Source organism: Thunnus maccoyii, chromosome 21 (assembly GCF_910596095.1).
Source record: "Thunnus maccoyii chromosome 21, fThuMac1.1, whole genome shotgun sequence".
Classification (NCBI taxonomy): domain Eukaryota; kingdom Metazoa; phylum Chordata; class Actinopteri; order Scombriformes; family Scombridae; genus Thunnus; species Thunnus maccoyii.
Window position 1 is genome coordinate 16,584,725 of NC_056553.1, and position 23,004 is coordinate 16,607,728.

Here is a 23,004-nt window from a genome sequence, read left to right on the forward strand (position 1 = left end):
TAACCTGCCTGGAATAAAGCGAGTGGAAAAAAAAAATTCTACAGGGATCAATAAAGTGCCAATTTTATTGCATTATATGATTACTAATCCTTAAGCTCCTAGAAGCTGCCAAAATGATTATCTAACAAGAATACAACCCAAAAGATGGAAGGAAATGACTATCGGGAACATGTTTCCCCAAAACTCCTCAGCACTCATAATGATGCATTTTTTTATTGCAACCTAATGACACAAAGTAAGTTCCTTCCTTATTTCTTTATGAGCTGGAAAGCTAATAAGTCTCTAAACTGATACTGGCAATAGCACCAAAAGTACTGGAAGTCTCCATCTTAACACTAATACAGATTCTCCAAGGGAAACAAAAGCTGCAGCCCAGCTGCCTCTGAGACAACCATGTATGTCTACGTCCTTCAAAATCCATAATAACCTGCATCAACGCATACCACCAGAGAGAAAGAATGAAACTTTTTGCTGCAACAGTTTGTTGTTACAGCTTACTTGATGCTTCATATAAAGACCTTTGTCGCACATTTGCAAGGAATTACTAATACAAGTTACACAGGACAATAATGCCAAATAGTAGAGAAGTTAAATGGATTTTTAAATTCTCTCCACATAGCTGTCAAACCTTGCTCATACTGAAGGCATTGTCCTATAACCTACTTAAAGAGCAATACAGGTCAAAACTAATGATCAGTATTCTCAAAGTACTGTTTGATTCAAGTCTGTATTATACGCGACAAACATGATGATGCTATATCCGCCTGCCCATGGATGACAAATAGACAACAGACTAATTACAGCAGTCTAGAATAGAGAATACAAGACTTCAATTTCATGATATTATGACCACAAAACAAACTCTGTTTAGTGTCCATTACAGATCAACCCTATTGTGCATCAACAAGACCATACACTACGATTCAATCAGATGTTAGCCAAGCTCCTATTACAGAGCTCATTGCATCGTTTACATGGTGGAACGGTCCATAAGTAGCTCTAAATGCTCTTCATTTGATTGGATTTCACATTATGGACATCAGAGCAGAAACACACTGTCGTCCCCTGACTATACTAATAGACTGTTGAGTGAGGCAGTCCATTTGTTTGTATTTGTTTACCAATCTAGACCCTGAAAACATACAAAATAACATAAACAGACAGCGAGAGCATCGTTTAAGACGGGTGAAAATGGAAGATTCAAAAGCTCAGAGGACGGGTCTATAGAACAGCAACAAGCTATTATGTTCCTTCACGCTGTGTCTCTTTGGCTGCCAGGAGAAGCTGTTGTTGACGCAAACAATAACAAAATTGTGCTACTGGATGGACTGAAGGACTCTTGTCAACTAAGAAAACATTATTTAATTAGTTTTTCAAAATTTTCTTCACCTATTCCCCTTCAGCTGTAATTGTTTAATCTGCAAGAGAAAGACAAATAAATTGGTAAAGTGCCGAAAATTACACTACTGATAATAGCATGTGAAAACTAATAAAAGGCCTTGGCCTTTCTCATGCCATTCAGTAGGCGTGCATTGTGCAATAGTTTGTGAGCAACATATATATATATAATGTGCAGCCTATTCAGTGAAAGCATGAGAACGCCCTATGAGAGAGAAATTGCCGAGGTGCTGGTATTTTGTTGCTAAAGCAATGCCATTGAAGAAAATGAAGTTTTAAATTGATGAAGTAAAAAATGGGCAGCATTGAATGTTGAGAAATGCAAAGCATTGTATTGCAATGACCTTTGTGACCAGCGTAGAGAGCACACAAAGCTAGCCTTCTGACCTTCTCCGTAATAGCAGATAAGTACTTTGATGTATAATAGGCCATAATTACTTTTCTGTGTGCAAAATCCAGTCAGAAGGGCTAATATTGATAGAAGCCTGGACTGAAAGCCATAACTGAAATGGAACAATAACTTAAGGTCACTACATCAAGTGGTGATGATGTCTTTATAGACTTGCCTTGTGTTGATGCAATCTTTAAAAAGAAAAAAAAAAAAAAACACTTTGATGGAGAATTTGTGCAAACAGCTTTCCACCTCCAGTCCACTAAGAATGAATGATTATTTGTAGTTTCCTCCAGAAAATAGTTGGACCACAAACTTGAAAAGGTATTTATAGACATTTCTTTGCTTGACTCCTTTTTCAGTTTACACGCATCTTATCTTAAAGAGTTCATTGTATCTTTTAAAAACAGGTCTCAACAAAGAATTATGCCATTACACTTAAAAACGGAAAACTCTTGCATGACTCCATGCTCATCCTAATTGCTTTTCTGTACTGCTATAATTCTACATAGTGATACTACAAACAATGAGGGTTGTTTGTAGAGATTTTCATGGACTTTTCTGTTAACTATGATCAATGTGATCTTCACTGATTGAATTCTGTAATGTCAGACACGCCTTGGCCTTGTGTAGTGTACAGAAACAAAGGATCCTGGAGACAGTGGTACAGCAGAATAGAAAAGAAAGCCATGAGCTGTTATTCTCTCTTTCTCTCTTGTTTCCTCACTTGAATTTCTTCTAAGTGCTGTTGTGTCTGTCCATGTTTTATATTTGTATATAGATAGTATTTATGATTGGACTTATTGCAGAATACTAAATAAATGTACCTGGTTAAACAGCAAGGTGACATAAATATAAGCAATGTATTTGTATATACTGTATCTAAAGGATATACGTTGGGTTTGCATTCAAATTTCCTGCTGGAAATCTTTGCAGGGGATCACCTGAACAGTTTCACCTTATTTTCGTGACCTTTTTCTTCAAGGTTGTGGCTAATTTAAGATTTTTGTTTCATACATATGTGGGCACAAAGGGGGGTGCGTACCTATTTTCAGGTTGCAAAGGGTCCAAACATATTACAACACCAATTTTCCAAACTTGTATCAGCCATATCAGCCACTCAAAATCGTTTAAAGGCAATACATTTCATAATATTCTATAATTAATAACATATCAAAAAAAACAATGATGCTCTTTCTTGACCAACTACCTCATTCGACAGAAATGTTACCAAAACAATGTTTTTTTTTAAATAAAAAAATGTACAAAACCTTACATCCAAAATATCATCAGAGGTGTGTAGCTTCATTCCCAAATAGGAAACCTTGTGGTCAGCTTCCTTCTGCAGATCTTCAATGGTCTGAACCAACACCTGGTTCTGGTCTGCGAGGTCATTCACATAAGACTGCAGGAAATCCACTTTCCTCTGCAAGAATAACAGCACAGCAGGATCAAACAGTGGTTTATTTGCTGTGTTTTAACAAGCTGACAGTAGGACCAAGCAGTTTTCTATAATGCAAATTGTTTTGTTTTATTGACTCAGTTGAATAAATGACAAACAAAATCCCTGTTTAAAACAGGAGACTAGTAAACACGTAATTTGTGCATCAAAAATTATGTACAGCTGCATGGCTCACTAATAAATAAATCCAACAGTTTTCCCAAAGAGGTACATTCATAATAACTCTAAGTATTTGCAAGATTTTCAGTGGCAACATTTTTCCATTTGTTTTCCCAACAACATCCACTCATGTGAATTGTGATATATATGTATGTTTATGACCATGTTTAGAGACAGATCATTGAAAAACATAAAGAATCAATAAATTCAGAATTAAAGCATGAGGAGGGACACAAACTGAAGTATGCAGTGTTGAAGTCAAGCACTAAGCCGCTCCATCCCTCCAAATTTCCTTCCTTCCTTGCAACTTTTCAACTTGAAAATAAATCAATATTGTAAATGATTTGCAATTTGAACATAGTTCATAAGAGACTGATGGTAAGACAGTATGTAATCTTCTCTGATATATAAATGTAGTGCAAATCAGAGTGGAAAATGACAGACTACAAAAGTGAGATGCATACTTTCCCCAACATTTATCAAAACTCAAAGGGATGTCTTATCACTTTGACACACGATTAGATGAACAGAAGATCAGAGCACAACCCCCAATGATGGCCTGAAGGGCAAACATGAGAGTTCTCCAGACATATAGGATAACAGAAACAGGAAATGTATAATTTATTTAGTTGTATTTAACCCTTGCATTGTGTCTTAAGGGTTGTCCCATTGAGATTAGGACTCTGATTTAACAGGGAGATACATAAGGTTTGGGGAGTCAATAATCTTGCAGGGAAGGTAGTGATTATTTTACTTTGTGACAACAACACACATCTGAAGGCAACTAACTGAAATTGTGGCGGTGGTAAAATCCACTGCTGAAGACCACAGGCTCTAATTCCATCCCAACAAGAAGTCCATGCATTCTTAACATATGGACAAGGCCCCACAACAGTAGAGAACATCATGCTTTGAGGGAAGTTGTATTATTAACATCCACAACATCTAGAATTCGAAAGCTGATAATGCTTTCACACCAAATTTATTGCAGCTGTACTCCCTATCTGGTAGTTTTTCACTTGCACTTTCTCAGTTTAGGTAGTCTCACAATACCAGACAATCGAAAGTCTACCTGCCTACCGATCATGTGGGGATCTCTAAATGCAAGGTAGTTGCCTGAACAGCAGCAAGAACAGCCGCTAACAAACCTACACCCCTTACATTTTGCCAAGGTCACACCTTACCAGAAACCATGCTCTTCCCCTATCCTCCTCCATGTCACTGTGCCAATATGAAGGGCCACCCTAAAGACTCTGGATTGGTTCTGCGATGCAGGGTTTTTTTAAAGACTCTAATTGTTTCCACCCAGTTTTAATAACCAAAGCTAGGAGACTGTCCTCAGTCTCTAGTTGAGCGAAGCCTTTAGAGACTGACTTGTGAGTCTACAGTTTAGGTAAATAATACATCATCATAACCACAAGCTTGTTGTTAGTGGGACTTTATTGAATTTCTTCTCATAATCACTGCCCTACTTTAGGCATTGCCTTCCTGAGTGGTAATTGGCTTTAAATTTTTAAATATCGTTTAACTTTTCAAAACCAAAACTTCTTTATACAACTGGACCTGCCAGACTGTAATGTCAGATACTCTTGACCTACACACAGTAGCCCACCCTGCATTCACAACAGATGACCTCTGAACTGTGTTAATAGAAAGGGATACTTCAGGCAAGAGTACAGTAGGTAGTTGGGTCAGGGGTTCGGGCAGGCATAGAAAGATGTTATTCCCTGCTTCTGCTTTCTGCCTGCATTTCAAAGTTCATGTTTTATTGTTTACAAAAATAGGTCACCTGAACCAGCTCCACATAGTCTATCTGACATACTTAATTAAATCCTCACAGTTTGTGCACTTGTTCCTTAAAGGGATTGTACATTTTGCCGGATAGCCGACACACATACAATGATTTGAGCTCTGATAAGAGGAGGTGCCACTGAATTTCAGAATTCGTATGCCTTAGAGGAGCACCTGTACATCTGTGTTCATAAACATCTGTCCCCTAAAGCCAAAAAAGTCAACAAGCAGGTATGCCGTCCCCTGACACATAATATAACACTGATGTATAGCTTCAGGGAGAGTAACTTTTCAAAGATAGTAGACGTGGCAGTATCTAAGACAACAATCTAGTCCCTGACATTGTATTTTAAGGTGTGAAAGTGAAAATACACATATAAAACCCATTGTTGGTTTACGGTTTCATCGCTTTGGCACAGCTATTCATGATTACTGCCCATAAAACATACAAACATACTTCATATGAATTCTTTAATTTAGAGTTTGTTCAAATGTTTTAACATTTTAAGAAACATCATAAACCTACAATGGATTACAGATGAATGGGTGCTGTGTTTTCAATGGACAAGCTTCATGATTAACTGAGCACATCAACCTTTAGGACTTGGGAGCTCCTGGGTTCTAAACACATAACCTTGTTAAGCAGGCCCTCGACTGGGGCCGGCTGACCGAAACCCATCTCCGAAACCTTGTTACACTTGCTTTGATGCACAGCCCAGCTCACACAGGCTACATTCTGTAGCTAAATGATGTCACATGACAATCTTGATGATTAGAAACCTCTCTTTTTTAAATATGAGTGTGGATCTGTGTTCCTGATCTCTGCTGCTCAGATGGAAACATAATGCAATTTGCCACCTGTTACAAGTGCTGCGGCTTTATGAAAGCACCCCTGCGCTTCCTCCTGTCATTTATCTGACAGGACAGAGGTCATCTTCTGATGACCGAGTCACGGTGGACAGGATGCTCTTTTGTTTGTATTAGATGGATGATAACCTAATGACAAAAGATGTTGCAGAAAACTAGACGTACTGTAGCAACTTTGGGTCTGAATCAGGCCCTTTATTGTAATTTTTAGCATAAATTATGCAGATGATCAGAATGAAAATATTGAGAGCAGGTTAACTCGTAACTGAAGACGGTTTAGGATACCTGGATGTCTTACGCAGAAACATTTATTGAAGCTTGATCGAGGAAATCAGAGGTAAGCAGTACAAGTGAAGACACTGTGTAATGTCACTCAGTTCTGAAGGGTACATCCTGGTGGGGAGTATTTAACCCTTCACTAGCCCCACGAGATTTACTACATGTCCAAATAATTTACTCATCTGTACATGTGTATACAATCCAGGGTCCAGACCCCTGGAGCAGTTACTGACAGAGTTTGCATGTGGTTTCCCAGTGAAAAAAGAAACTGTTTTACAGGGAATGTGTGCTGGATGGAGTCAATGTTTGATCATGTCTAATATGATAAGACATTTATTAAACTCTCTTTATAGGTGACCGAGCTTTTTCCATTGCTGCTCCCAGACTGTGGAACAGTTTTCCCCTCACCATCTTCCCCATCTATCACCACTTTTACATACTAGACCCACCTTTAAAGAATCGCTTTTAAGTCCCCCTTTTTTGAAAGCATATTAAAATTGTTAATTTAGTCTATTACAATTTACTATTTATTTCGTTTTAATTCTTCAACTGTATTTTTACATTTTTCTGTAAAGCACTTTGGTCAACTCCTATTGTTTTTAAATGTGCTTGTGAATAAATTTGACTTGATTTATTATGTCAACAGGTAACTGAGGACAAATATCTACAAATAGTCAAACTTCTGACGGGTTTCCCCTACAAACTTGTGTCTTAAGTGGACACAAAGTTACTCATATTTGGGACAGTACGTTTTCAGAGGTAACAAAGTACTCCTCATGGATCATAATGGCAGCGGTGGGATTTGAACCCACGCCTCCAGAGAGACTGGAGCCTAAATCCAGCGCCTTAGACCGCTCGGCCACGCTACCCTTGATATACCTATACGAAGAGGAGGTCACGTCTACCTACCTGCAGTGTTTCCTCTCGGGTTATAGTGGTATCCAGCTCCAGGCATCTCAACCTTTGCTCGTACAGTCCTTTGAACTCGTTCAGAAGCTGTTTAATGCTGTTTGTCTCAGTGCCAGGGCACAGAATGGCTACTTTAAGCTCTATTTCTCCTGGGGGTGAGGACAGGTTCAAAGTATCATTTCCCCCTCCCGACCACTCCAAGGCGTCCCCTGAGTCTGGTGTTGTCGTTTGGCTCATGGTCACTTTGGTTCAATCTCTGCACAGCCTTATAGCTTACATTATTAAACTGTAGAGCTTTTTTTTTTCAAAAATGACAATGCCTGGCATTTGGAGTTAGGTTGAACATTTTCTGTTTTTTTAATGTGAATTACCGTGGCTTCAGCAACAACTTTGGTCGCTACGTGCGGTTACTACAACAAACGGAGTGCTGGAGATGAATTATTTTCAGGCAATACTGACGCTTCCCCCTGCAGTTTGCCGCTGCATTGGCGCTGCGTGATCTGATTGGCTATATTTGATCACGGGTGTCATCATTGTTACGTTGCTGAATCCCATTTGATGAGTTTTCTGTAAGAGGCGGGGTCGAGGTTTACCACCCGGAAATACAGATTGTTGTTTTCTTCCTGTCAAGAGGAACCCTCACGGTCAGGAATGACAGGACTGCAGGACAGGAATTCGCTTGTCTCTTGAAAGAAATGGGTAAATATCGTCGTTGTGTTGTTAAGAACCGAGTCGGTAGCATTTTTGTTTTCCACCCACTGGTACGTCAACGGAAAGCTCCAAATCGGCACGTGTGTTTCGTTTAATAGGTGTGACTTATCTGTCTCATGTCAACTTGTGTCCATATCGCACTATTTGATCGTTTATATCTATATATCTACTTTTCAAATCGAATCGATCATTAATGTCTATGGACTTAACTTTGGCTGGTAACCTTGTGACTGTGTTCCTTCAAGAGGATGTTATACTGCTCCCCACACAATCCCATTATTCCCCTAAATAATCAGTGCCAGAGATCAAAACCTTCCACATTGAGATTCAAGGCAAAGTTGATCTTATTGATTTTCAAGAGACTACTCACTTAATTTCTCTCATCCCAATCATCACTCCTCTACTCTTATCTTTCTCTTGGTTATATCTCCTTTTTTCCAGTGGCTTTGACTGCACTGCTCTCTCTCTCTCTCACACACACAACTTAATCCCCCACTGTGATTATCACATAATGCTCTTGCCTTATTATCAAAATGGAGCAGATTTAGGGTTGTTTTGTTGTCAAAAGACTGATGGGTATGTAAAAAAAAAAAAAAAAAATTAAAACACAATGACATTATGAGGAGAGTGTGGATTGGCTGATTGCATGAAATTGAAGTACAGGCGCATGCCTCTGCAGCTAAACACTTAAGCTTAATGAGTGTGTTTTTAGTGTATGAGTGTGTTTTACGGGAATGGCTAAGGTTAAATTGGGCTGTGATGTCACTCTGGGGTCAGAAGGTCATCCTATACAGTTTCCATATGAGGGCATGCAATAATGGCATGGAAATATACAGTATGTGCACCTATCTGGACAAAAATCCACCTTAGACAGCTATTTAGGTGTAGTCAATTGACCCCCAAAAAAGCAAAAGCAAAAGAAAACCTGTGGCCTGTTTCATGATTTTTTTTTTTCTTGATCAACAGTGCCAAAGACATTCAATTTAGAATCATATATTCACTGGACTAAGTTACTAAGAATTAATTGGTTATGTGATGTATTATCAATCGATTTTCTATCTAGTTTCATTTTCATTTCTGACATTTCAGTACTCTAGGAATTGGCAGACATAAAATTAGTGTTACAGATAGGCAATGTAGGATATTATATATTATATAACATCCAGTATGCAACATACATTTTTATAAAGTCTACATACTGTACATCATATTATATTGTCTTCTAGATATCACATTATGTTTTCCATATTTGCAGTGCACTAGCTGTGATCTGTACATTGCCAGGAGGCACATTATTATCTTATTTTCACAAGAAATCAAGGCATTCAATTTCCAAATCAAGATGAAAGTATAACATGTTGACATGTCATTAGGGGTACAATTTGCAGCGTCAGCAATCCAGTTCCCCAAATTAATTCATAGAAGAAGAGTTCCCAAAAAGTAGTGTCTGTACAGCGGGCTTGACAGACTCTTAAATCTCTCATCCTGCAGTAGTCTCAACATTCTCAAATATTTTACAGAAGACAAAAAGCAGCTTCCCCTCAGTTTAGACTGTTCCACTCCCACACACATTTTAATTGTTTCTCAGATTAAAAAAAAAAACACAGACAAATGTTTTCTCCTTTATTATCCCTGTGTTTTTCATGCATAAAATGGAGCCAAGAAATGTGCTGATCAAATATTCCTTAGGATAACACATTTTATTTGCATGAGATTAGGTCCCAGTGCTCTCTCGTTGACTCCTAAGAAAGACACAACTTCAGTTCTCTCATTTATTAGCTGTTCCGCTTTTTCTTCCACGTTCATTGTGCCATTCTGCCCTCTAAATGTTTTATGACTTTTTAAGTTGTTTTTCGCAAACCCCTGTACTTATTACTCATACAGCCTTAGCATACGCAACCTTCATACTCATGAAATCAATTAATTCTCTTAAATAATTTACCTTCTGAGCAAACCAGATTAAGCAGAGCACATTTTTTGTGCGTCAGATGAGGTGTTCTAACTGATGTGTATTTTTTTTTGTGTGTGTGTTCAGACATTAACTTGGCCCTCACCCCATGGCTTGGCGGAGTCTTGGGTGATTAGAGAAAGAGGAGAGCCTTGATAAAGCATTAGTGTGTGACGCATACACACACACACACACATACACACACACACACAGCCTGAAGACCCCTCTGTGCATTTGCACACATTCATTTTTCATGAAACAGACTCATAACAATTAGTCTGGTTACCGCCTGGGTAATCTTAGCGTCCCTGTAATGCCTGTGGTCTGCTGTATGACATCACTCTCTTAAAAGTTCTAAATCTGACATTCTCATCCGTTTTCATAGTGAGGACATTAGCAGGCCTTGGCTAATAGGCCTGCGCTCGTTCCTGGCGAAAGAAGGGCAATAAAGTGGGGGAGCAGGGGGGGTAGAGAGAGAGAGAAAAACGAGACTGGAGTGCTCAGAGAAATAGGTTTTATTCACCAGAGCTTTTACACAAATTAATTTACATGAGCGAGAGAAGAAAATGTAAAGTTGTAATCCAGCATGCTTTGCCAATGCATAGCCTATTTCTCGCTACAAGCATCATAGAAAGCCAAGTGAACGTTTATGCATTATTTCAGCAAATATATTATGCTAACAACCATAGCTAAGTGCTTAGCGCTTACACTACGCCAGCAGCTAAATCGAGACTTTTGGCCACACAGTCTCCAACTGGCATGAAATGATAGCCTTGTGAGCGGCTTCAGAGCACTGGTCCGCTGCAGAAAAAGCAAAATACAATCCCCCAGAGACACTCCACCTTCCCAGCATCCCCTAGTCTTTAGTCCCCTGCCCTAAACACCCTCATCTCCTCCCTAGACACCAAAGCCAAGGTCAAGAAGAAAGAGCAGCCTTCCTCTGTCTATAGGCTATTCCCTGGATGCCCGCACCTCAGTAGGGCTGAGCCGCGTACGCTTCAGGAATGTTCCCTCCTCCTTTATTGTGACCGTCAGTCTCAAGGTCAGCTCTAGGGAGAGGTTTGTGCTTATCTGTTTTTTCCCCCCCTCTCTCGTATTTTCTCCTTGGCTATCTTTGCCCCCAGTTTTATTTCTTTCACTGTATCAGTAGACAGTAGCTCAGAGCTCCCAGCTGGGGGTTTCATGACGTGTTGTCTAACGTGTCCGTCTGTCTCTTTGTCTATCCGTCTTTCTGTTGGGTAGCTGTCATTACAGCATAGTTTTCAGAGGACCCGGTGCAGCTGCGAGGCTTCAGTCTGATGCTCTGTACGCTTTTGTTGCCTCATGTCTCCCTCCTCACACTGGTCATGGCCCCTTTTGCTTGAAGCGATGTTGCAGTGTGTTCCCTGTTAGATTGGATATTGTTGTTGTTGTTGTCTGTAAGCTATGGCAGTCAGCCTTGAGTCAGTGCGCTATCTTTGTCTGAACAACATGCACAGGCTAAGGGAACAAGGGGAGGGAAAAACTCTCATCTGACCTGAATCACAATACTCTTTAATACTCCCTCGAAGATGCTTTTAAAATATTTCATACAGCCCTGATAGAAAAGCGAGACCTCAGACTTTTCAGGTGATTTTCTGTTGATTTTCTATGAACTCCTCTAACCTGCTTTCTGACTTTGTTGGTTGTCAGCCTATAAATGCTGAAATGTTTTTGCATTTTGTTTTATTTTGTTCGTCTGTTTGTTGTTGTGTTGTCATGGACGGTTGCTGTTTTTCTTTTATTACTTTGTGCACGGATTCTAAACTGTAACGTGTCATTTCAATGAACTTGAACTATCAATGCCCATCAAGGGACTGGTGTTGGACATTAGCTTCAGCTATATACACATGTACAGTACATCAGATAATGCTTCTGCAACTGTCAATGTTTCTCTGTACTTGTCCCTTACAAATAAACGAATAATAATAGCCGCCAATGCTTCAAGAGAGGGCATTTTGGCTCTGGGTCGATCGGTTGGCTGACCCACAAGAGAATTATCAAGTCAATATATCACATCAGGTGTATGTGTGTGAGTGAATACATCAGAGGAAGAGTCTGTCCGCTTGTATCCATGCATACTTTTTGTGTGCAAACGCTGTAGTGTCTGTGCACACGCTCTAACGCACCATGTCGGTACTCTGTAAACACTGGCATTGACTGTGACTTTTGACTATTACATAAGGAACATGGATTTCCAGCTGTCCACGGTAAAAGGTCCTGTAAATTCAAATGCTTAATTTTTATAGGCAGCCCAGCATTGACTGAAGTGTCTGCTTGTTATATATTTGGCAAGTACTGCAACTCTGAAGGGAAGCTGTCAATAGCAATCCCAGCTATTGATATGGCAGTGGGCAGGAGATGTTACTTGGCCCCCGACTCCGGCATCCCTCTGATCCCTCTACATCATAATTACATTAATATTGACAGACCCTTGACAATAGTCACATTACTATTGATAGGTGGCTGTCAATACCGTGTTTCCCCAAATAAAACATATTCATTCATAACTTGTAAACTGCTCGATAAAAGGCTTTGAAAAGAATATTGGACCCGGCCGGGTTTACTCTCCCGAGAGGACTGCTGCTGTGACGGAGATTTCCACCACCTGGCTATGTGTGTGTGTGTGTGTGTGTGTATGTGTGTGTGTGTGTGTATCTATGGACTGATAGATTAACTTAGCTCTGTATTAAAGCTCTGCATAGATCAAGACTACACTTGACATACATAAATAGTCATACACACATCCACACACACACACACAGGCACATAATCTGCACATTTTCTCCCATCAAGGAAAAACTTTTCAGATTAAGCTAAACAAATGGAGCATGTTTATTGGTTCGCATACACATTCAGACTACCTCTCTCTCCTTTTTTTTTTTTTTTAATCCAAACTCTTCTTCCGTCACAGGCGAGGTTCTAGTCACTAAACATGGCAGCATTTCAAATGCAACTCAATGAATTTGTCACACCTGCTTACTTCAGCATGAATTCCTTCTTTTTTCATTCATTTGCTAATTCTAACTTAGTTGGACGGTGTATCCTGGGTCTATTGAAACATCATGAATACACAGATGGTCCTGTGCACCACAATAAACCCGAGCATTGCCACCACATATCAGAATGTTTTTTTTACTTCCTCGAGAGACGTCTAAAGTGACCATCATCTCTCTCTCTTTCTGTCAAAACTGCCATATTTACCCGGCTGAAATCTCTTTTAAAGCCTCGTGACAAATCCTGTTCAGCAAGACACAAAAGCCACTGTCAAAAAAGGCCTCTCTGTCTCTCTCTCTCTCTCTCTCTCTCTCTCTCTCTATCTATCTCTCTCTGTGGCCCTCATGCACTGTCTCTCCTTGCGTTAGTTAGTCCCCCACTTCCTAAGCATTTCATTTGAGGAAAAGACAGATAAAACTGGGGAACTGAGAGCAGTTTGGTAACGAATGCAGCACAAAATAGCCCAGACGTCACAATGGCGAGATCCCATATGGAGTTGACTCTAGGGGGAGGAAAATTGTTCCACATTTGGCAGATGTATACGGTGTACCAGAGACTGTGCCGTTAGCCTAATCCCTAGTGATGTGATTTGTACACACACCCCTATCTCCAGAGGGAGCAGGCACCAAGAGCCCCTGGGCTACGTGTGTGTGTGTGTGTGTGTGTGTGTGTGTGTGTTGGATTGTGTGTGTTTATATACCGAAGAGAGCAGTCTAAGACCCCCTGGTCCTCCGCATTGCACAGCTCAAAGGTTGCACTAAGGACGGGTTTTACATGTGAAAAGTGATTTCCGTTCCTATGTATAAGGAAAAAATAACCTTCCTAATAGGATGGGCTTCACCTCAAGGGCCTCATTCCTCCCAACAACCGAGCTGTCCTTTAATAGTTTGTGCCTCTCTATATGTTTTTCTAATATTCATGACTTTAATAGCTCCAGCATGGTGTTACCGATATATTGATAGTGTACAATAATATAAAGTCATAAGAACTTTTCTGTACTCAATTATTGGCAGCTTGAAGGAAAAATCTGCTGTGCTTTTTTTGTAGTTTTGGCCATCATTTTTAAAATTAAGGTTTTTAAGAAATTAATCCAGTTTCCAACAATTATTATTTAAAACAGTCACATTTAGGAAATGTCCATCAGCTGAAGTTCAGCTTTGCTGGTATTTTCACTTCCACATTAGTGATTTAGATCATTCAGATTAATTGGATGTCAGTATGTGATCTTGATGTAGAATTTAAATCAGATATTAAAATGGAAAATTAGCCATTTTATTAAAACCAATGTAACAGACAGGCTATTTGTAACTTCAGGGGGACCAACACCAGAATGACCAAGTTCACTGGAAGATAGAAACCAGTGCTTCTGCAACCTTTGTGATGACAGTCGTCTAGGAGAAAAGTATCATATTTTGTGTGAATGTAAAAACATAAGAATTCTGAATAATAAGGAAGAGTACTTGCCAAAGTATTATTTAAATTATCCATCTATGTTTAAATAATTTTGTTGTTACAGTCAGATAAGCTGAGTTATGCCTTTTTTAAGAATGTTCCACTTTTGTTAAAGTAGTTTGTTTTGTACCAGCTTGTATTTGTTTAAAACTTGTCTGATCACTTCTGTGGTATACTAAATTGTATAACTGTATTTGACAGAGTTTGCTTTGTCTGCAATGAAATGGGTAAATGCAATATCAACATACACTAATGATGGCCTAAACAAAACAAAAATAAGATCCAAGCTGGGAAAAAAAATCTTGATTTCTCCTTGTTTTGCACATGAAGCAAACACTGCAAAAGTAATGTCAACTCATAAAAATGTTGAGAAATTTGACTTTTATGCTCTTTATATTTTTCCAACAGATTTGGAAAGTGAGGACAACCACAAAAAGATTGTTGGAGGTTCTGGTTCAGGAACTGGTGTCGACCCACTGACCCCAGTATTGCGCATCAGCCAGCTGGATGCCCTTGAGCTAGACTCAGCCCTCGAGCAGCTGGTATGGACCCAGTTCTCCCAGTGCTTCCAGAACTGCCGCCCGGGCTTGCTCACCCCAGTGGAGCCAGAACTGAGGGCTCTGCTCCAACTGCTCCTGTGGAGGTTTACACTGTATTCCAGCAGCACCACAGTGGGCCAGTCTTTACTGAGCCTGCGCTACCACAACACCCTTTCCTCATCGCCCCATTACAAACCTCTGTCCCGCAGGCAGAAGTTGAGTCTAGCTCTGCTCACAGCAGGTCCCCATTGGCTTCAGGAGCGTTCCCACAGTCTGCTGCTTTGCTTAGGTTTGAGTTCGGGAGGTCCTGTGTCTCAAATTGATAGTGGGTTTCTCCAAAAGGGTCTCCGCAATTGTCTGACACTCGTTTCTAGTATCGCCCAGCTCGCAAGCCTCGTCAACTTCCTCGTGTTCCTCAGGAAAGGTCATCACCCTGTCCTGGCTGAAAGGATCGTGGGAGCTCGGGTGGTTTTCAGCAAGCCCAATGTGATCCGGGACATAACCTACCAGTACATGAACCGCGAGCTGCTGTGGCACGGCTTTGCTGAGTTCCTCATCTTCCTGTTACCACTGATCAATACGAGGAAACTGAAGTCAACGGTGTGTTCGATTCTGCTTGGGGGAGAAAGTGCAGGTGGGGATGGCGGGAGGGATGGGCAAGGGGTGTGGAAAGAGTGCGGGCTGTGTGGAGAGTGGCCAACCATGCCTCATATGGTGGGCTGCCAGCATGTTTTCTGCTACTACTGTATCAAAAGTCACAGCATTGCAAACGCTTACATCACCTGTCCCAAGTGTGGCGCAGAGGCGGGGCAGCTGGAGCCGGTCAAGATGGAGATCGAGATGGTCGGCAGGTCATGATTTTGTCCAGCTATGTTGGAAGTAGTCATGACTGATGGCAGGTACTTGCTAAAATGAAAATGGTGGTTCATATTTTTATAGCTGTACAAGCTGTGAAATACAGCACACATATGCAGTGAAAAGATTCACAACTCACCACCTTTTGTATGAACATCTAAATGTATCTAGGAGTTAACCATGTTTTGATTTTAAAAATCTATAAAATCTTTTTCTAAAAATATTAATTTTAATATTCTATCATATTCTAAAATGTATCATGGAAACAGAAATGTAATACCATCACTGTTCTGTGGGCAGCCCTCCTTTTGAAAGATTCACAAGGTGTATGAGTTTATGACTGGACTTCAGTCTTTATGATGTCTACGTCTTTTCTGAACACACATCGACCTGCTATGTTTAATGTATGTGTGCATATATTGACAATCCTCTGCCCCTTCCGTTTCTCCAGCTGGACTTTAGACAGAACTATTTGTCTTTGGTGCACTGGACAGACTACAGAGAACCACACAGAGCATATATTTGATGAGCGAACGTGTTGATTTATGCTCCAAATTGGCTTTCTGTTAGAGTGTGTGTATGTGTGTGTTTGTTGAAATGGGAATATTTGTTCTGATGAAAAATGCAGAAAGTCAGCTGAATAAATAATGGGAGGAATTTCTGTAGCCTCTCATCATGGCCAAATTAGCATTTGTTGTGTATTTTGTGCCTAAATTGTATTTCAACATCATTAAAATTGATAGAGTGCTACCTCTTGGGTGTTTATTTAGTTAAGTGGAGGAGAGAGAGATGAGGGAAAGTTATAACAATCAGCACACTTCTCTCTAGACAGGCCTGGTCGTTCTAACTCCCATTATCCGTTTTCACAGCACCCCAACATGCTCAAGATCAAGGGGGCAGCCGGGGGCTTGGATTGACTCACACACACACACACACACACACACACATACACTTGACAGCCAGCCTCTCTTTTCCCTTGGCCTTTCTCTCTTTTGCTGCCTTTCCATCTCTCTCCCTCTGTAATCTCTCGGGCCCTCGCCCCTATAAGACTGTAGTAAACTGTACCAAAACCCTGGCAGTCGTCTCCCTCCTCGCAGGCGAATTACTCTCTAATCCCTGTAATGAGTCCAAAGATGCTTATTTATGCTGGAGTTAACCTCCACCAGTGAGCCCAGCCCCGGGCCAAACGCACCCCAGCTGAGTGAAGCCTTTCCTGGGCTGACAAGAGAGGAGTGGGGTGGGTGGGTGGGAGGGCTACCTCCCACCTCTCCTTCCCTCCCCTTCCTCCCCTCTCCCGCTCTGATCACTAGGGCTTAATTGCTGATTGCCGAGACGATCAATCGGAACTGCAGGCGTGATAGAAAGCCTATTGCGGAGAGCTGGTCTCAGATCTCTACCAGCTCAAAAAGATGCATACACATTGGCTTTCAGATGAGGTTAATGTTTCTGTTGAGTGGAGAGGATAAAGCATGACATATTTGTCCTCATGAGGTGCATGAATGCCCTGAAGAATACTCGGAAGGTGTACTGGCAGGGTTGAACTTAAATTATTTATGTTACTGACCGATGTGATCTTTATTTCTCCGAGAACTTTCACAGGTCTGTGGAGTATTCACTATGTGCTGGAGTAAATGACCTTGAGGGTAATGCAAGGCCAAAATTAATGAATTGCATGGTTTAAAGCACATATAGAAGTATTGAAATGGCCCCTTGTTGGATTAAAAGAAAATGTACACCTTGAGGTGGGGGTTACAGCTCTAGATGATGATTGGTTTGACATAATGTAAAAAACAGGGCTCATCACGTGGATACTCAGAGGTCCTCTCTCACATCAAGGACATTTTGACTAATGAATCCTATAGCAATGCATATAAAGCCTGAGACGGGGAAGACTGGTTGTCAATATTTCATGCACTACATTACATTAATGTACAACGAGTCCCAGAAAGGGAGATTAAGGAGATGTTTGAGATTAAGGATGCATATATGATCAACCTTAATGCCACGGGGACATGTCATTGTCTTAACATTCAGACAGACTTACAATCCAAACCTTTTTGCAGATATTACTCTACAACTCTAATTGAAGTCCCCAATCCCCAGGAAAGAGAAAAGATAAAGAAGAAACAGTACATTAAAGTCTATTAATTGAGTTAGGCCATAGATTGAATTAGTTGGAAGTTGGAACAGGGCTCTGGACTTAAGGAAGGTAGCGAGGGCTCCGTTAAGCCTATCTGTCTTTGGATCTTTTCTAATTCACAGGCTCCGTGAGGAGAGGAAAAAGAGGAAGAAGCCCAGATTCCCAGCGGCTATGCAAAGCAATCTGCACATTCACACGCAGCCATTTAGGGAGCAAATTGGCCCTGTGCCCCCTCTGACGAAGGTTTTAAGAGAAAGGGAATTAGGGTGTTGAATCCCTAACTAGATCTCCTTCTTTGATGAGCCTCTTTATCCGCCTGTCCCTCATCTCCATTTCTTTGATGTGAGGCATTGATTTTCCTGATTAAATAGTTTTTAAAGTAAAAATCTCTTCTCTTGGCTCTGTAATACTGGGTACTTTACTGTACCTATTGTAGGTTCGTTTGTGTGCATGCTTGTTGAATGGTCCATCTGTGGTATTCTTTAATTGGAACAGAGCCCTTGGCTTGCAGATAATAATAAGGATAGTACAATAGCTTTGATTCGTATGTGCACATTTTTCTCTGAGAAAGAATGTTATCATTTAAGCATATGCCTGGCTTTTACCTCTTCATTTGAAATGGCTAGAAGGACTCAGAAACCCCTATGTATCACTAATGAAATTAAAGAATAAAAACACGTGCTTTTTCACTTCAGCTAAATTCCATCTCTGATCCTTTTTGCTCATGGTGTAAGCTTTTACCTACTTTTCGCCACTTGTAATGGGGAGATATTTCCGACAACTGACATCGCTTTCAAAGAGTGAATGACATTATTTTCATGCCAAGAAAAGATGAAACAAAAAAATGCACCATTTATTTGTTGACACCTCAGAGGATTTTTGACACCTGTATATCTTTTTTTCTTGTGGCATGTCCAATATGTCAATAGGAGTTACAAGTATCTCTCATATTTCATCTATTCAATAAAAGACATGCCAAACATAAAACACCAAAATTCCTCCAAGGTAGTGAAATCCTAGGTGTGCTTGAGTTCAGGTCTGCAGCCGCTGCAGGTACCTGTGTTATGAGAGTTCTTTCAACACCTGCCGGGCTTTGGATACCACCGGGCCCAATTATCTTAGTCTGCCTCCTCTTCTTAACCACCTCTTCAGTCTAACAGGTCAGGGGGACAATCAATCACACCTAAAATAAGGAAGTCATTTCCTGAGCTTTTATCGTGGTGTTGAGGTTTTGTCTGGTTGCATTTCACACCTTGAGAAAGATGGAGCGGCATTGGTTTGGGAATATATAGAATTTGGCCTTTCCTTTTTTGTTCTCAAGACCCAGGATAATTTGGGATCTATATATGATCTATATGTTCACCTCAATATGTGTAGTTTTGGAAGAGCAAACACAAAGATCAAGAAAATACACTAAACAGTCTTGTACCTTGTGATCCACGTCAATAAAGGTTATTCCACAGTATAACTTTAAAAAGTTTCAATGTAGGCAGCTCTATCCTCCTCCTCCACATCAGAAACAAAGATATCCCTGACAGCATGCATGCATACAGTCAGAGATGTGGAGGGTAGATTCATATAAGTCAATATTACATATCTATGTAAAATCTACCTTTAGAAACTGTTTTTTAAAAGGTTTGTCGTTTTCACCATGGTGTTCATATTGCAGTAAAATGATTAGCTATTTCATACATTATAAATCTATCTAATCTGAACATCAGATTTGAGTGTTTTCCCTGAAGCAGCACACAACATGTTTTTCTAGATGCTAAGAACAAGTAAACTCTGACTGAACATTAAATTGCTTTGCTCTTACTGTTGTGAAACAACTGGATAAGTGAGGTATTTGAAACTTTATCAAATAAAAACACCAGCAGTGCATTTTTTTCAACATATTTTATATATTTCACATCCTCTTACGCTAACACGGGGCTAAAGAGATGGAAGCAAACTTTACCTGACCTGTCCTCTGATTGGATGAGCTGGGACAGGAGTAGCGAGGGGATTGGACAAACAACCAGAGGGCATCATGGGGGATTATACACAGGTGTGTTGTGGTGCGCCTGGGGTAAGATCTGCCAGAGTCAAGCCTTTTTGTGTGTATGTGTCTGTGTGTGCATCTTCCAGTCTGCGTGTGTGTTTAGCCATCTCAGTCCTCTTCCTACTGATGTCTAGAACAGACTAAATGAGCAATAATCTGCACACATCCCTCCAGATGTCCCAGTGAATTTCCTGTGGCTTAAGGCGCCAGCTGAGCTCTTTGAAAGTTTTGATAACTTCTGCAAATGTGATTGAACCTCTGCTTGTTCAGGAATGTGGTGCAGGACACAATGTGCTTATTCCTATTTCCCCTCAAAGAGATGAAAAAGAAGGCATGCGCTCGGCTCCGATGCCAGTCCACCTATTGGTTCAATATAATCGCTTGCACTTTTTAAGCGGACTGTTAAAAAAAGATGTTTGACGTGTGATGTATAAGCTGTAAAATATAGGAATATGAGGAAATAAGTTTTTAAGATATAATTGATGTAATTCAAATTAATAACATATCAGAAAGAATTTTTACATATCAATCTTTATAACACAGATTAAATGTGAATACACATGCAAATCAGTGTCAGTAAGTCTGTTTTTCCTATTTCTTTTTGTTCTATTTAGTTTTATATTGTTTGAGCTCAGACTATAGACTCATTTCCATAAACATATACAGTACTATAATTGTGAGGAAAGCTTCTGATCATTGTGCAATCAACCAGAAGTTGTCAGCAACTACAGAGGAAAATGGAACAGAACAGAGCTTTATTCCCCATCTTCTGTCAATCAATGCTGCTACAAGGCACCTCAATCCACACAAGCAACAAATACAAGCAGGAGCACATGTAAAGTGTCATGAATATTTGATATATTCTGGTAATCTGACTACCATTGCTTCAATTCATTGACAAAATCAAGATTCTCATATCTCAGAACAAAGTTGAAATGAAAAATACGTAAGAATGTAAAACAGAAAGGCAATAATGTCCATAGATGGAAAGAGCTTTCAATAAAGGAACCTCATGTGGGCATAGAGAAAAGCATCATCCCTGCATGTAAAGATAATGTGGAGTTTCTGTCTGGCAAAGGTAACAAGAAGAATTTCTAAATTACATGTGTAGGCAACACACTGAACAATGAGAACAGCAGGCATAAAAAGCCTAACCCTGTTAAGTATGAGGCTGGCGGGTAATGACAATGTATTTGTGCATTTCAGCATCTTGGAATCTCCGGCTTGCCGGGGAAGGAAGAAATATAATTTTTGTTGTTGCCATGGATACCTGTGTGTGAAGGTTTTGCTGCGAGTCTCGATTCCTCTAGGAGATCAGTGAACCGCATGTGTCAACCAGCATTAACCTGCTCAGTCCAACAGATGCACAGAGACACACATACACAAGAAAGAATAATAAACACACACAAACATGCGCATTAACCTTCACATCTCAACGCAGAGCACAGCACAAACTGAACTGCGGCATCTAAACACACAAACACACAGTTGTGAGTATATCTACGCATTGTCTGAGCTGATATACTCTTGAGTGAACATGGAGCTTTAACCTGAAGAAAAAACTTTGATTATAATGTTCCTCTGTTGTAGTACATGAGGTCTAAACCTCCAATGAGGAGTTGGTACTCTCCAAACAGACAAAATCCTCGCTTCTAAAGACTATAATACTATAGTCCATGCATGTGTGTATATCTAGTGTAGTTTTTGTAATAATTATAAGCTGTCATATCTTCATATATTATAATTTCTCTGTTTCTGTTGAGGTACAGATATTATTTCAGAGATATTATTTCTCACTCACTTAAGACAATTCACATAAGACACTTTTGCTTAACATGTAGAGCATCAAGCTAGGGTTAGAGGATTGTTCCAACTGGGACCATGTCAACTAAATTATGCATTTATATTCTTGTAGCACCCACCAAATTAATATATATGCATACTATAACTGACCCTGTTAGAGCAGGGTCAAGTATAGTGCAGCATAATATACAAAAAAAAAACTTCTGCCTGTGAGTCTGTGCCTCACGTCACGTTGAGTCTTTTTTTTTCTTTACATAAATTCAACTAAATCCTGCAAATAAAACTGATTTTTGTAATCATCGTTTTTCTGAGATTAAGACTTTTGTGGTTTGGCTGGAGTGCAATAACCTCTTCTGGGATGTAGTAGATTGTTTAATAATTAGACAAATGCATGAAATAAAATAATATAAATTGGGGGTCCAGATTTCTGAAATCCTAAGAATCAGCTCTCTGGCATTTTCATAGTCTCTGTTTTCATCCTCTTCACAAACATGCCAGACTTTTCTCTGCAGGGCCCCAAACTGACACTCTGGGCTCGTTGTCAAGTATTATGTTCTCAAGTGTTTGTGCTTGTCTTCTGCGCCAAGCTGCTGGAGTTCTCTCTGCCCCATCCACAAAGACCTACACAACATTCAGCAGTCATATCTCTGCTTGTCTATCTAGGAGCCCAGCGTGTTTTCCCTCAAAGTCAAATTAAAAAGGTATGCCAGAAAAGAGAGCGTATCTGCAATTCAGAACACATTTTTCTATCAGACAGGAGATATATTGCCGACTAAGTATTGTCAGATGTTGGCAAATTCCACATATTTTTCATATCCGGCCCCCCGAAACTTGGGGCCGCTTCAAGACTCAAGGCACATCATCGACAAAGACTCTGTTTGACCTCAGGAGCACAGGCAGAAATGAAGCAAATATCCATTCTGTTTTCTACGAAAATATTTTCTCCGATATAAATGCAATATCACCGGCCATAAATCATTTAGGAATTCATTTGGAAATCATTTGAAAAACACATTTATTTGGGGGGTGTTCATCAATAAACGTGGCTCCTGTGGAAAGTTTTATTCCATGCATTGAATAGATTCAGTTATTCATGTATTCACTCATTCACAAGGCCTAGTCAGTGGCTATGCGTCAGGCTCCCATGTGTGCATTTATGTGTGTGTGTGTGTGTGTGTGTGTGTGTGTGTGTGACCTGCGGCGTAGCCGTGCTGTGCTGCAGGCTAGTGCTGTTCCCCAGGGGG

General features: G+C 40.2%; 2 protein-coding genes and 1 non-coding gene across 7 annotated transcripts in view; 1 reads left to right on the top strand and 2 right to left on the bottom strand.

Annotated features, from left to right (window-relative positions):
• LOC121888464 (trichohyalin-like) overlaps positions 1-7,757 on the bottom strand; it is a 97,403-nt gene extending 89,646 nt beyond the window's left edge. For 2 of the 5 annotated variants that reach the window (XM_042399977.1, XM_042399975.1), the window contains exons 1-2: positions 7,257-7,754; positions 3,066-3,215 (exon numbers count right to left, since the gene is read on the bottom strand). In XM_042399977.1, coding sequence (XP_042255911.1) covers positions 3,066-3,215; positions 7,257-7,493 — 387 coding nt within the window. In that variant the 5' untranslated portion in view covers positions 7,494-7,754. Of the gene's footprint in view, positions 1-3,065; positions 3,216-7,256 lie in introns of all 5 variants that reach the window. The other 3 variants (XM_042399979.1, XM_042399978.1, XM_042399976.1) reach the window with 2 other exon arrangements.
• trnal-uag lies at positions 7,135-7,216 on the bottom strand. The gene has a single exon. It is a non-coding gene; the product is annotated as a tRNA-Leu (tRNA).
• Positions 7,758-7,843: 86 nt separating the features above from the next.
• Positions 7,844-16,463, top strand: pex2 (peroxisomal biogenesis factor 2). The gene is made up of 2 exons (XM_042399354.1): positions 7,844-7,955; positions 14,791-16,463. The coding sequence occupies exons 1-2, from the start codon at positions 7,952-7,954 to the stop codon at positions 15,777-15,779; spliced, it is 993 nt and encodes a 330-aa protein (XP_042255288.1). The 5' UTR covers positions 7,844-7,951; the 3' UTR covers positions 15,780-16,463.
• Positions 16,464-23,004: the final 6,541 nt, after the last annotated feature.